Here is a 13305-nt window from a genome sequence, read left to right on the forward strand (position 1 = left end):
TTTATTTTCAAAACTCAAGACATGGATTTATCTATTTATTTGTTTTCCAGTTATCCATGAGATTTTTCATTATTTGGAGTGACAATGTTTGGACAAAATAATGATGAAAAAAAGGCTTTTTTACTTTTATATGTCATTATGCTTTTTAATCTAATTTACCGACTTCTAAACAAATAAAATATGTACAAGAATTGAAACAGTATTGCCTTGGCGCATCACTTCAGCAAAGACAGTCAGAAGTGTGAGGAGGAAAAGTCATAAATATTTGCTTGAAGATGTCAAAATGATGAGGCAGCCCCTATTTCACCCAGAGAACAACATCCAGTTGAATGAAATAAACATTAATCCTTGCTAATGAAAAAAAAATACTCTTGTGGCAACTTATAACTGTAGAAAATAAATATTTAAAATGAACAAGGTAAAAGCAAAAAAGTATAAAATATTGTTTGATAGATTTATAAAAAAAAAATCAGAAACAAGTGTTTTTTGAATGATAAAGCAATAACGTTTAGGCATTTTCATACCAGTTTTTATGTATGATCATTAACACATATTATTAATGATTCAGAACTTCATTGTTGTTTTATCAATCTTATTTTGGTCCTTATAATTATGATTTACAACAAAAGCAGCTGGCGATTAATTTAACTGCCGCCAACTAATCAATGGATCGTTGCAGCTATGGAACAAAACAACCAGGAACCTGAAAAGCTTTGCTCAAAGTAAAACATTAAGACACACACACACACACACATTCACACTGTTTTACACACACACTATAGAGCAGTGATATACAGCGTAGAGACAGCACACTATGATCACTGGGAAACTGCAGCATGTGGAGGGCCGATGCAGGAGGTCTACAGCAGGTTGTCCAGGCTCTGCCCGGAGCTCCCTTGGCCCTCGGAGCCTGCGAGGGGTTTGTGTCTGTCGCTGTGCTCCTGCAAGATGGTGACCACGTCGTGGTGGCCGAAGTGCACCGCCTCATCCATCGGCGTGTTCCCCCATCTGGAAAAATAGTTTGTAGAGGTTCTGATTCAACTTTCATTGTAAGACAGTACATGGTGTGTAAGATGTGATAAAACGGGGACCTCTGACCAGAGGTCCATTGGAAGAGTGGTTTGTATGCATATACTGTATATACATTATTTATATGTATAAAAATTAATGCTTGAAGCCAGAGTTGTTCCCAATTCCAATACACTGTTTCTTAAAAAAAGGAAAGGGCTGTTTCAGAATTGAAGAAGGAAAATCCTATGGCTTGCTGACAGCACTTGAACTCCTCCTAGCATAACCCCTTACCCACTCGCTAGCCAAGTCACTAGCATCGTTGCGAACTTGCTAGCTAACATAATTGCTAACCGAGTCGTCTAACAACGCAAGCGAACGCCAGCTAGTGTAATTGCTAATCGGATCTTGTAAGGACGCAAGCTAATGATAAATAGCTAGCACAGTTGCTAACGGTTTTCGAACGACGCGGGCGAATTCTAGCTGGGCTTTCCAACGACGCAAGCTAGTCTAGCGAATGCTAACGAGCCAGCATATTTGCTAGCTGGGATCTCAATAGAAGTCAGGAGGAGCCGCTAGTGGACGGACCGATGAAGGCGACGGCGCAGCGGGCAAGATGTGAATATACGGCGGGAGCAGCGAATACCGTGGAATCCTATAGGATAAAATTCAAAACGCCGCTGGGTGAAAACAGCCTTGGTAAGTGTGTTTGTTCTATTATCGCGAATAGACACCGCTATCTGCACTGTGGAACATCAGGCGATTTTCCCGCCTTTGAGTTGCTGCTGTTCAACAAAGTCCCAGATGTTAAACATATCAGATGTGCACTTTATTGTGGACAAACTATGTTTGTGCGACTGTCTGTCTCAAATATCACTGATTGAATGTCGAGTTGTCTGTAATCCGTCTCTTTCTGTACGTCTCCTGTCATTCCCCGTCTTTAAAACGTTTATCTACGCGAGATTTGCTTTAGCTAGTTTAATATGACCTGCACTCTGGCTCAATGATGGAACAGTTTGCAACTTTTTTAATTGTGTGTGTTTTCGATAAAAACGTTCAATCCAAGGGGAATAAGTTAAGTTAAATCCCCTTCATCCAGGTGCTTTGGATTCTCTATCGTCCCTGCGGGTTATTAGTGTTGCCTCTCTTGCCATCTGCTGTGGTTGTAGGGCCGACACTGACCTGTCTCTGGGCACGGGGTTCACCCTGCATGCATCCAGCAGGAAGCGTACGACCTCTGTATGCCCTGCAACACACACACACACACACACACACACACACACCCACACACACACACACACACACACACACACACAGAGCGATTAAAATTACCAAACTCATCTGATGATGTAGTGCAAACCGGACTGGATAATACTTTGGTGATCACCTTATGGTGATTCAATATCTTTCCTGTTTTCTTTTACTTTAATGACTTATTTGGTGAGTTGGACTTCTTGATTGCATGTTGAAACGATCACTTACGCACACTGACGTTTCCTTTCTATTTTTGAGTAATTTCCTGCTCATATTCAGTGATGAATATTACTGATATTAACGTATAATCATGCAGATTTTTCCAGTTGATTAAGACTTAGGCGAAATTTTAACACCCTTTTTTCTGATCCTTTTTGCAAATTTGCATTTTTTGTATTTATTTTCATGAGAGGCTGGGGCCTATCCCAACTGTCATTGGGCGAGAGGCGGGTTTCACCCTGGATTTATAGAGACATGCAACCACTCACCCTCTCATTCACATCTCATGTAGAGGAATATAGCCATTCACCCTCTCATTCCTACTTTTTGTAGCAATATACAATATTTCTCTCTCATTCATACCTCAGATGTAGATATGCAACCATTTACCCTCTCATCCACATTGCATGCAGAAAGATACAACCATTCACCCTGTCATTTCTCAGTCCACGTTTAAGGTAGCCAGTGAAAAGCTGAACTAAAAACCCAAGAGGACGAAAGCGGGCCGGTAGGACAGAAAAAGATAGAAACGCAGACTTATTAGGTTTAACATAGCTGATTAAGGGGTGACATTGTGCGACAATGGAAATGTTACCTTCAGCTGCCGCCACGTGGAGCGCTGTCCTGGAGTCGTAGTCCCTCTGCTCCATGTCCATGGCCGACAACGCAAACCTGCAGACGTTTTAAAAAATGGAAAAAAAAACAAACAAACAACAAAACAATTGCGTCAACATGGCTTAATTTATTTGTCGAGCCTTTATTAAGGTTTTTTTTTTTTTTTTTTTTTAATTAAGATGTTTCTTTTGTTTTGGACACTTAATTGGAAATATGAAGGCAAGCACTTGCTGATTTTTGATTATTTCTTATTTAATTTTTCTTAATTTCATTTATATATTTTTTAGGAATGTCTTGATCTTTAAAAGGCATTCACTTGACTTTCAAGTCTTCGTTTTGGCTGATTTCTTGATTAAAATTTTTTTAATCTGCTTTTTTTAATAGTGATCTTTTCATTTTTGGGGAAACAATAAATATGCCAAGAAGAAGACCAAAGTTGATCGGGGGGGGGGGGGCGTAAAATAATGGAAAGAAGGGAGAGGTTGACCTCCTGAGGGCGGAGACGTCTCCTGTGTAGGCCGCGAACAGCAGGTTGATAACAGACTTCACCTGGAGACACAGACAGACAGACACTCATTCTGTTTTTTTGACGGGGGCCTGCGACTCCTCAGCTACGTACCCTACATTTTTTATTTATTTTTTTTAATTTTTTTTACTCACCATGACGACAGAAATGCTAAAAGCCTTGCAGGAGCGAGGAAATAATTGTATCCACATCTAAAAGAGGTTGCTGGTGCCACATTTGACCATTTGTGGACTCAAAGGGAAGAACAGAAAATTGTCCAACTGTCCTCTAACACATCATGTGTCAGCCCTGCATCCACCCAAGGATGCTGACACAGCATCACTAGTTACTGGGCTAACTAAGATGTAACCTAGTGCTGGGTCTTTCTGTGTCTGCATATAACCAATATATATCTGGCATTGAGATATATTGTATGTATGTTATGTGAAGTTTCTGGTTCAGGAGCAGTTCATTCCTTTTTGGGTCTTTTTTTTTTTTTTTTATAAAGCAAAGCAATTCTCTGCAGACTTTTTAACAGCAAGCGCATTCACAGCACATTTGGTAATGGCTGCCGTGTCTGTCCGGACTTGCTGGAGCCACAACAGCGCCGTCAAGGCACAAAACAAGGCGTTTTCCTGAAAACACGTAGCCTGAGCTGGTAAACGGCAGCAAGTGGGGGCCTGCACCAATCACAATGCCATATATAGTGACATACAACTATTCACTCTCATTCCCATGTTATAAAGAATCAAGGAGTGTATTTTAGATTCCATGCTCTTTTCGGACATTTTCTACTTAATTTCTTGTAAATTTGTAGTTTTTTTTTTCTTACTGAACCAACACGTTCACTCAATTTTCTAAAACTGTTTGCAATAATAATAGCAAAATTAAAGAACAATCCAAAATTGAATTGAGATTTTGGCAGTGAATTTGAATTTATTTTTCTCTTGCTAATTTTCAAGTTTTTTTTTGATTTTTCATTATCATATGTAACGGAATTGATGAAGATGGTAGCAGCTGAGGAGGGTTAGGAGGCTTGAAAGTTGGTGCCATGGTCACAGACGAGCAATGGCAATGGATAAAAAGGCTTTTATTAGATTTAGTACAAGAATAAAAGTGGTCAGACAAACATGTCCCACATTGTGGAGACTTTCTATTTACAGGAGCCAGAAAGAAAAACAACATAAAAACAGGGAAGTGTTGGATAGCGGCAGCTTGGAATTGTATGGTTTTGTACTTTTGATACCTCATTTGGATTTATCTAGCTTTTTTCTTTGCTTCAAAAAGCCGCTCAAGTAAATAGCATCACCGGAGGGGGCTGCAGGCAGGGGGTGAACCTTAGAATTCCAAGGCCACTAAACAAATGTATGCAGTGATTTTTCAATTCAGTGTCACACAGGAAAGAAAATTCACTTTATAACAAAATGAAAAGAAAGCAATGCAGATAAAAATAATGTAAAAAAAGATATGGGAAGTCATACAAGGTGATTACATGGTCACATTTATTCAATCGTACATGCATGAGAGGGGTAATGAGGACAAATACAATCATGGCATAAAGTAACATTCGATCGATGGCGACGCCTTGGCGTTAAATCACATTCGATTTTCAGCAAGATGAGGGGGTGGGGTGGATGCAGTCAGCCCCGATTAGTGGCATGAAGGCGAGATCAGCCAAGTCCAGCCGTAAGAAACACATGCAGCAGCCTTATTTTTAAGGAGTTTGATGCCGCGGCGGCGGGAGATAAAAGACGAGCATCTGGCTTGCCGAGAGGAAGTGGGAGGGAGTGACAAATAAAAGGTTAAGGTTGACTTCCTGTTGAGCCTTGTCTGGTGGGTGGGACTTAACACTGAAAGACTCAAGTTGGAAAGACAGACTGGCCAATAGAATAATTTTTTTCTTAAAACCTTTTTTTAAAATTCACAAAATTGGAATCCCCCCTTTTTTCAATGTTTTTAAACATTTGAAAACCTCACTTACAGGCATTCTCATTTTGGAATTTGCCCTAAATCTTAAACTTAATTTACACTTCATTTGACACGTCAGTTTTGCAGCTTTGCCAGAGTTTATTTATCCCAAACAACTTTTACTTCTTCTAAACACCAAACTGTCTGGGTTTATTGCACAGTAATGACCTCGCTGCCTAAATGGCATGGAATTGTCGTGGTTGATGGTGTTTCTGATGGTCAGGTAGCGCCTTGCAAGGCAAACCTGAATATTACAGCTGAGCATATGATTATTAGATATCGTTGGACTTATAGACACCGTTTGAATGCAGCCTCCAGGTAAATAACAGAAACACATAGAAATACATGTAATGACTGTGTGGATTAAATACCAGCCTTAAATATAATAACACACACACACACACACATTATGACACTTTCTAATACCCACCCAATTCACCAGACATTTAGCTATGCAACCCATGGCTGTGGAGCGACGCATCCTACAATAACCAGAAGGAAACCGGTATCACACTTTCCAACCTTTTCCAAGAGTCCTTAGTAACAAGGCTTTTCAATCATTTCATAATATCATCTTAAGAAACAGTTAATAGTGATAATAATATGCTTCTCAAAATGCAATGGGGTAAAATCAGGGTCTCGTGGGGGAGATCTTTGCAAAAACAATCAAAACTGATAAAAGCCAGAGATGAACTGAAAATCCAAACAGAAAATATATTAGTAAATCAAATTATTTTATATTTACATTTATTCCATTGAATTCTTAATTCTGAATTGTACATTCTCAAAGTGGCTTTTGTCAATTTCATGTATTTTTTTAAATTCTATTTGCAAGTTAACTCTCCAGTCACTGTGTGCGCGCACACGCACACACACACACACACACACACACACATATATATATATATATATATATATATATATACACACACACACAGATTGTCAAAAAGTGTTCATCCAATCAGGTCCAATCAGGATGTATCTCTACTCACTGTAGTATTTGTTTACATCAAATTCTGATGTTCTATTCTGTCTGATGTGACTTTTGTTTTTTTAATTGTGGTGGAGTATTCTGTTATATCAGATAGTCAAAATGTTTTGAGCTGGACTTCCTGCATGCAGACAAACACAAACCCAAAAAAGTTTCCATGAGTTTCACTTAAGGAATGTTAAAAAATACTTTGAGTCCTCCATTTCTTTTGGGTCAGCGTTACCTACTCTCTGATTTTCTCTTAGCAGAGGTTTGTAAGCAAACTCTTCAAGATGATTTGCCCAATTTAATTTTTACTTTATTGAGATACTGAGAAAAAAATGTCAGTATTGAATTAAAAAATATTGGAAAAAAAAATTAAATGTTCAAAAAGAAGTTATTCAAACCTGCCTTTATATTAATATTATAATGTTCTACGTTCACAAATAAACAGCACATCTATTTTGAAAGTAGTGAATAATTAAAAGCGTGAAAAATACATCGACAAGAACCTTTTGAATTTGATTAATCCTGGCAGACCACAAGGTACCTTCCTCACATGCAGGATGAATGGGCCTCAGTAAAACTCAATGTGAGAAACAGAGTACTGTTTTGTTTCCCAATCACATCATATCTATTATGTGACTTCCTGCTTTGCTGTGGGTAGTCATATGACCACATGTTCCTGATGTGTTACAGTCAGACCAAACTAAGACCTTGCCTTAATTTATTTTTAAAAATGTATGAGGTTTGGAAAATAATACGAGTTAGAATTCCTGGTTTCAGTCACTCCGTGCTTTAACCTATTTGTCAGCGGAGGCTTGTGAAACCGAGACTTTACTGCGAAGCTCTGCAGCGGGATAGAAACAACAAAGACACACAGTCACACACTCCTGTTTGAACCCTCATTAGAATAAATAAAAGTACAAGTTTCCTTTTAATAAAAAATGGGAAAGACCCTTATTTTTAACTGGAGAGTCAACATGGGAGTTTTCCATCTGTCAGTCACTATCCACAGCTGATTTATTGACTGTGTTAACGCCCTCAGGTGGACAAACTATAAACTGGTGACCCCTGGCACCACTCAGAAATATAGCAAATAAAAATATAAAGAAAAATGAGCATCAACCTCAATTCCAGTGATCTGGCAGATTTGAGAAAACCTCTGGTTCAGGTGGTCACACTGCTGGTTCTGTGACACCTTGTTGTGTTTAGCGAACACAGAGAAATCAATCGAGAGGTTCGGATCGGATCGATAATGTCACCTCCCATGCCGGTTAGTTCCTGCCCTTCTCCAGAACATTCTGTTAGTCCGTGTTGGGCTTGCAGCTAACTATTACTAAAGAGGGACAGCATTTGTATAAAATGGGAAACAGAAAAAGAAACTCTGAATTTTCTTAATAAACAGCCTTAACATTAATAAAAATAAAATAACAACGTTTTCATTATCTTGAACCGTAGAAGCAAGTCAGAACTGTTTCCATTTGGAATGGAAGACTGAGAAACTTTCAATTTTTTTTTACTCAATTTTTTTAAATGTATTTATTTAATTTTTAATCAAAATATTTATTACTGGAAAAGGTGATTCAGCAATAAAAAAAATCAGAGCTCATTATTTTTAGCTGACTTAAAAGAAAACGGTTTCACAGCTAATCCTTTCCCCTGAAGCATAGCATTGTTACCGACACAGAGTTCACTTCTCATCTGTGTTACATGCTAATAAACCACTGTAAGTGTCTATGTCCCCACACACACACACACGCACACGCACTCTTTCCTTTGGTTCAATTAAAAACTGAATCCCCACTCAGTGCGCCGCCTCTCCTGGGAGGAGTTGCGTTTTGCAAGTCGAGAGTAAAAACACAAAAAAACAAACAAATCAACCTGTACACTGTACATGGGATGCTACCAGACAGACAGCAGGCAAGAGGCTACACCTTCATTTAGATTTTAGAGAAAGGAAAAAAACAACATGCGTTTCCCATTTTTCCATCACAAAATAAAAATAAAATCCACAAGGAAACTTCCCGCTCAGTCGACACAGTAACAGCGTCACAGAAATAAATAATTCTCTAAATAATTTACATAAATACACTAGGGGCTTTGCTGCAAGAGATTGGGGAGAGGATGGGATTCACTCGGCAACATTGTCCATCCTATAGACTACAGTGGTGGAGCTGTCCTGGTGAGACTCTGTGGGAGACACCTTTTTCCAAAGGGGGGCTTTCAGAGCTAGCTCCTGCTGCAGACTCTCGTAATCCATAGGTCCGAAGGAGTGTTGCTGTTTCAATGTACACGAATGACACATTAGTCTCCTTCCCCTGTGCACGCGCTACGTCTGAATTCAAAGTATGTCTAAGGCGAGCAGCGTCACCACCTTGCGACAGGAGGGTGACGAATCCCAGTCCTACTTGTGAAAAGGTCAGATGTCACCCCGAAGACTAATAATACGAGCCTTGCATTTCCTATCGTTAGTTGCAAGGACGGTGGGACCAACTTTACCAATTTTCCCCTTTATTTTGAAAAAGGTAAGCAAACGACACGGTCAGCAATTTGCATAAAATATAAAACTGAAGGAATAGTCAATAAATTTCCGGTATTGCACTCTATCGCAGTACGATGTGACCTACATTCAAACACATGCACGCACATATGAACTATCCACTGCCTGTTCTTACCCGCTGGTCCCCCCCTTCCCTGCGGGGGTCATGCTTCTTGGCAAAGTGTCTGAGGTTGTCATAGTTGTGGAAGTTGAAAAGCTCCACGAGCTCCTGTGGGATCGCAAAGGCAAAACATGTTGGAGTTAGAGTCGCATCATTTCTGAATATCCGACAGATCACTTGTTGCAAGTCAAAAACAAAACCAGGCAGTGTTTGGGACAACCGGCTAATCATTGATCGCTGTCATATACTGAGTGAGTTACGCCTTCAAGGACGCTGTTACACAATTTTCAGCGACTGGAAAACTCCCAGATAACATTTGAAGGAAGCCAGCGATTGGTTGGTTTTAAAATCATCTCACCCCTCCCATGTTTCACTCACAGATCTGGGAAAACAGTGCTTGCGCCTACTCTTCACTGCTTAGTTTAGCAGCTAAGGGCGTTGTGTATCTATATGACGCGTGACTGACAGGGTGAACAGTTGTATGACTGTATGTATGTATGTATGTATGGTAGGTAGGTAGGTAGGTAGGTAGGTAGGTACTCTTTATTCAAATCAAATATATTTATCCATTTCCGGATTTTATGTCGTCCACCTCAGTACCAGTAGATTGTATCAGTGTGAATTTTACAGTTTGTTTGTTTGTTTATTGTGCACTTAACTGTTTATCTTATGTCACCGTGGGAAAGGGAGAAACCTCTGTATGTCTTGTACATGTGGAGAAATTGACAATAAAGCTGACTGACTTTGACTTGAAGGTGCACAGATAATGAATGAATGAATGTTTGATGAAAGCAGAAATGCTTTCAGGACTTAGTGGTTAGACTATTTTGCGAACAGACAACGATGATCAATGTTTTTGCCGTTAACAGAATCAGAATATTTCTTTATCACTGGTCGACTTTTAGTTTTCCTTTCAACCCCGAGGGAATCCAAGAGCAACATTAAATCCTCCATCTCTGTGATTTGAAAACAGTAAAAAGCGATGCACGAATCAAGTCCTGTCCCCGGTTGAGTTATGAGCCCATACTTTTTGCCTTTTGGTTTGCAGGTCTATTACGCACCGTGCAGAACTGGATTCCTCTGACCGAGTTGCCCAGCTTGTCCAGCGGAGGCGACCAGCATACGATACCCATCACGTTTGGCACCACCAGCAGGATGCCACCCGCCACCCCAGACTTGGCTGGAAGACCCACCTGAGACACAGAAGACAGAGCAGTTGTACAATGTAGGATGAGCAGATCTCAGCAGGTAAGAGCACTCTGGTAAACAGGTGGCTTGGGTGCACGCTCCCTTTATGTTTTATGATTGTTGTGCTGTGACGCCATTTGCATCTCATGATTGTGCTTCGGCGACACATTGGATACCGCTGAAGGACATCCGAAGTAGCCGCAGGATGGTGCTTTTAATCGGGAACAAAACTACTTCTAACGGTGTGGGCAGGCGGACCAATGGTTGATATTTGGGGAACTTCTGGTTTTCACCAGTGCCTGTGGGAACGCGAAGCTTAAAGGCTCAATCCTGGAACTAAATTTGAGACGGACACTGTTCTCACTTAAGGCATTAGATGATGATGAGTGACTAGAAAACCAGCAACCATCCACTGTCGGTCCTGGTGAATGAATCCAAGACCACATGTGAACGCAAACACGCATATATTCAATCTTACCTCTGAGGATTTTTTTTTCCCCTTTCTTTTTGGTACAGACTCAATCATCCGTTGTAGAACTTCATGAGTCACACCTAATGCATTCATGTCTATATGTTCCGCACCATTTTCTAATCTGTGTCTCAAACATCCAACAAAGAAAGGAACTCACATGGAAAGCAAACTGCCCCGAAAAGTCATACATGCCGCATGAGTGCATGAGGCTCAGTGTGTTCCTCACGGCCTCAGGGCTCAGCACACGCTCGCCACTTATCGGGCAGATGCCGCCATTGGCCATTGTGGCGGCCATGACGCTGGCGCTCTCGCAGGTGACCTCAATGGAGCAGAACTGAGAGAACAGGGAGAGATCAGGGAATGCCCCATTTTGACACTCTGGTTTGAAGGCATGACACCGCTGGAAGTGGAGCTCATACTGACCTGGAAGTAGAGGTCCAGCACTGACGTCATGTCCGTCCCCTCTGGGAAACACTGCAGACACATACACATACACACACACACACACACACATACACACACACACACACACACACACACACACACACACACACACACACACACACACACACACACGGTAGGTCAGCGTCACAGAGGAACTGAAACACAGGTTAAGGATCTTCATAACAATGCCTTCACAACTCAGCCCTTTCCGTCCATTTAAAAATGACATGGTCTTAGAGCTGACTTGTTCTCGATATTCTATTTCACCATTCCATAATGCAGTCTCTAATTTCTTTGCGTCCCTTTTTTGTCATTCTTTATTCAAATTACAGGCTTACAGATTTTTACCAGTTATCAAGTTGATGTTCTCTCTCTGGTTAACGCTAAGTATTGCTTGTGAAAACAGAAAAAAAAAAAAATAAAAAAATAGAGCTAGTGAAGTGTTAGTCAAGACTAGGTCAGACCTTTTTTTCTTTCAGGTAGTAGCCAATGGCGAAGTTCCTGTCTCCTGACTCCCGCTCGGACTGGAATCTGTCACATAAAGAGCAGATCACATCACGCCCTGTTGAGCCGGGGAAGGAGGCGTCTGCAATGCGTGTGTTGAAATTCCAGCACGTCATGTGTGCATGTACAGTGTCGCTGGCATGCCTAACGGTATCATGTGATCATCAGTATGTCTGAACACGCTGGCAACCTTTTAGCACAAAGTCACCCTGACCCCTTCCCCTCTGCTGGTTGCTGGGCCGTTCCGGTGACATGGCGAAAACCCTCCAAACATTTAAAACACAGGAACTGTCATGAACCCGGAGGGACTTACGTGGCATTACTGAAACCCACATACTCGTTCCCCGCCATCTGTTTCAGGAAGTTCATGACCTGAAAGAAATAGGGGGGAAAAAAAAGCAGGGGGGAGGTTGGAGAGCTATAAATACAGATTTGACCAGTGTGTAAAACTGAATTAACAGGCTAGTGTTTACACACACACACACACTCACATCTACACCTCTCGCATTGAGACAAAATCTGTCATTTTAAAAAAAAAAAAAAGGAATAACATTAATGAGTAGTTTACAGTATACTGTCATTTAATTTGCTTCTGCTCTTTTGGGCTGCTGCCTTCACAGGGAATCATCTTCTCCTGTCTAACCCACTCTGCATCTTCCTCTCTCTGAACAGCTAACTCCTGTTCTCTTTCTCTTCATCCATACATCTCCTCTCTGGTCTTCCTCTAGAACCTCCTGTGTGGCAGTTCCAACCTCAGTATCTTCTACTCAGATCTTCACAAACCCTCCTTTGTCCATGTCCAAATCATCTCAGTCTGAAATCTAACACTTGCTGTCCCTATGATTGATTCATTCCTGATCCTATCCATCCACCTCATTCCCATCCTCTCACTCCAGATCACAATGTCACGTCAATGTCTCCAACATCATTTGTCAGCCAATAGCAAACAAGTGGGGACTCAGAGTCTGACCCTGATGCACTCCCACCTCCACCTTGAATTCTGTCACACCCTACCACTGTCAGTATGCATACATGTCCTGCACCCCTTTACGTACTTCTATCCAGGCTTCCTCACACCTTGCTTTATATCAATATATTTACATAAAATTCTTTACATAATCAGTATATCATTGAAGATCTACAATCGTCCATTTTCTTACAAGGCCTTTTTGCAAATTGTATACGATTCCACTGACAATACTCACATAGTCAAACTTCTCAGCGTTGCCCGCACCTTGCTGAGGAGAAAAAAAACAAACGCTGTTAGCTCATTCGTCTGAGCAGAGGTCCAGCTCAGCATCACAAGAGCAACAATGACCATTTTACTGTTGATAAATTAAAACTCTAAAGAATTAGCAGATGTGAGCAGATTTTTATAATAACAGTAAAAAAAAAGAAAAGAAATTAAAGTAAAACAAAATCACATGAGTATAGATACAAAATATCAACGAGATTGGCTTTTGCATTAAGGTTACAAAGAGAGAAATCTTAAGGG

General features: G+C 40.6%; 1 protein-coding gene across 3 annotated transcripts in view; it reads right to left on the reverse strand.

Annotated features, from left to right (window-relative positions):
- Positions 1-22: 22 nt before the first annotated feature.
- Positions 23-13305, reverse strand: part of LOC147234726 (glutaminase kidney isoform, mitochondrial-like) — a 30715-nt gene continuing 17432 nt past the window's right edge. Inside the window, exons 8-18 of one of the 3 annotated variants that reach the window (XM_086145348.1) lie at positions 13016-13048; positions 12124-12182; positions 11771-11837; positions 11286-11336; positions 11020-11196; positions 10264-10395; positions 9218-9310; positions 3584-3645; positions 3077-3153; positions 2191-2254; positions 23-1008 (exon numbers count right to left, since the gene is read on the reverse strand). In XM_086145348.1, coding sequence (XP_086001474.1) covers positions 861-1008; positions 2191-2254; positions 3077-3153; positions 3584-3645; positions 9218-9310; positions 10264-10395; positions 11020-11196; positions 11286-11336; positions 11771-11837; positions 12124-12182; positions 13016-13048 — 963 coding nt within the window. In that variant the 3' untranslated portion in view covers positions 23-860. Of the gene's footprint in view, positions 1009-2190; positions 2255-3076; positions 3154-3583; positions 3646-4399; positions 8821-9217; positions 9311-10263; positions 10396-11019; positions 11197-11285; positions 11337-11770; positions 11838-12123; positions 12183-13015; positions 13049-13305 lie in introns of those variants that run through there. The other 2 variants (XR_015106040.1, XM_086145349.1) reach the window with 2 other exon arrangements.

The sequence above is a fragment of the Fistularia commersonii genome, chromosome 4 (assembly GCF_037954325.1).
Source record: "Fistularia commersonii isolate RoL2024-O1a breed Wild chromosome 4, RoL_Fcom_v1.0, whole genome shotgun sequence".
Taxonomy (NCBI): Eukaryota; Metazoa; Chordata; class Actinopteri; order Syngnathiformes; family Fistulariidae; genus Fistularia; species Fistularia commersonii.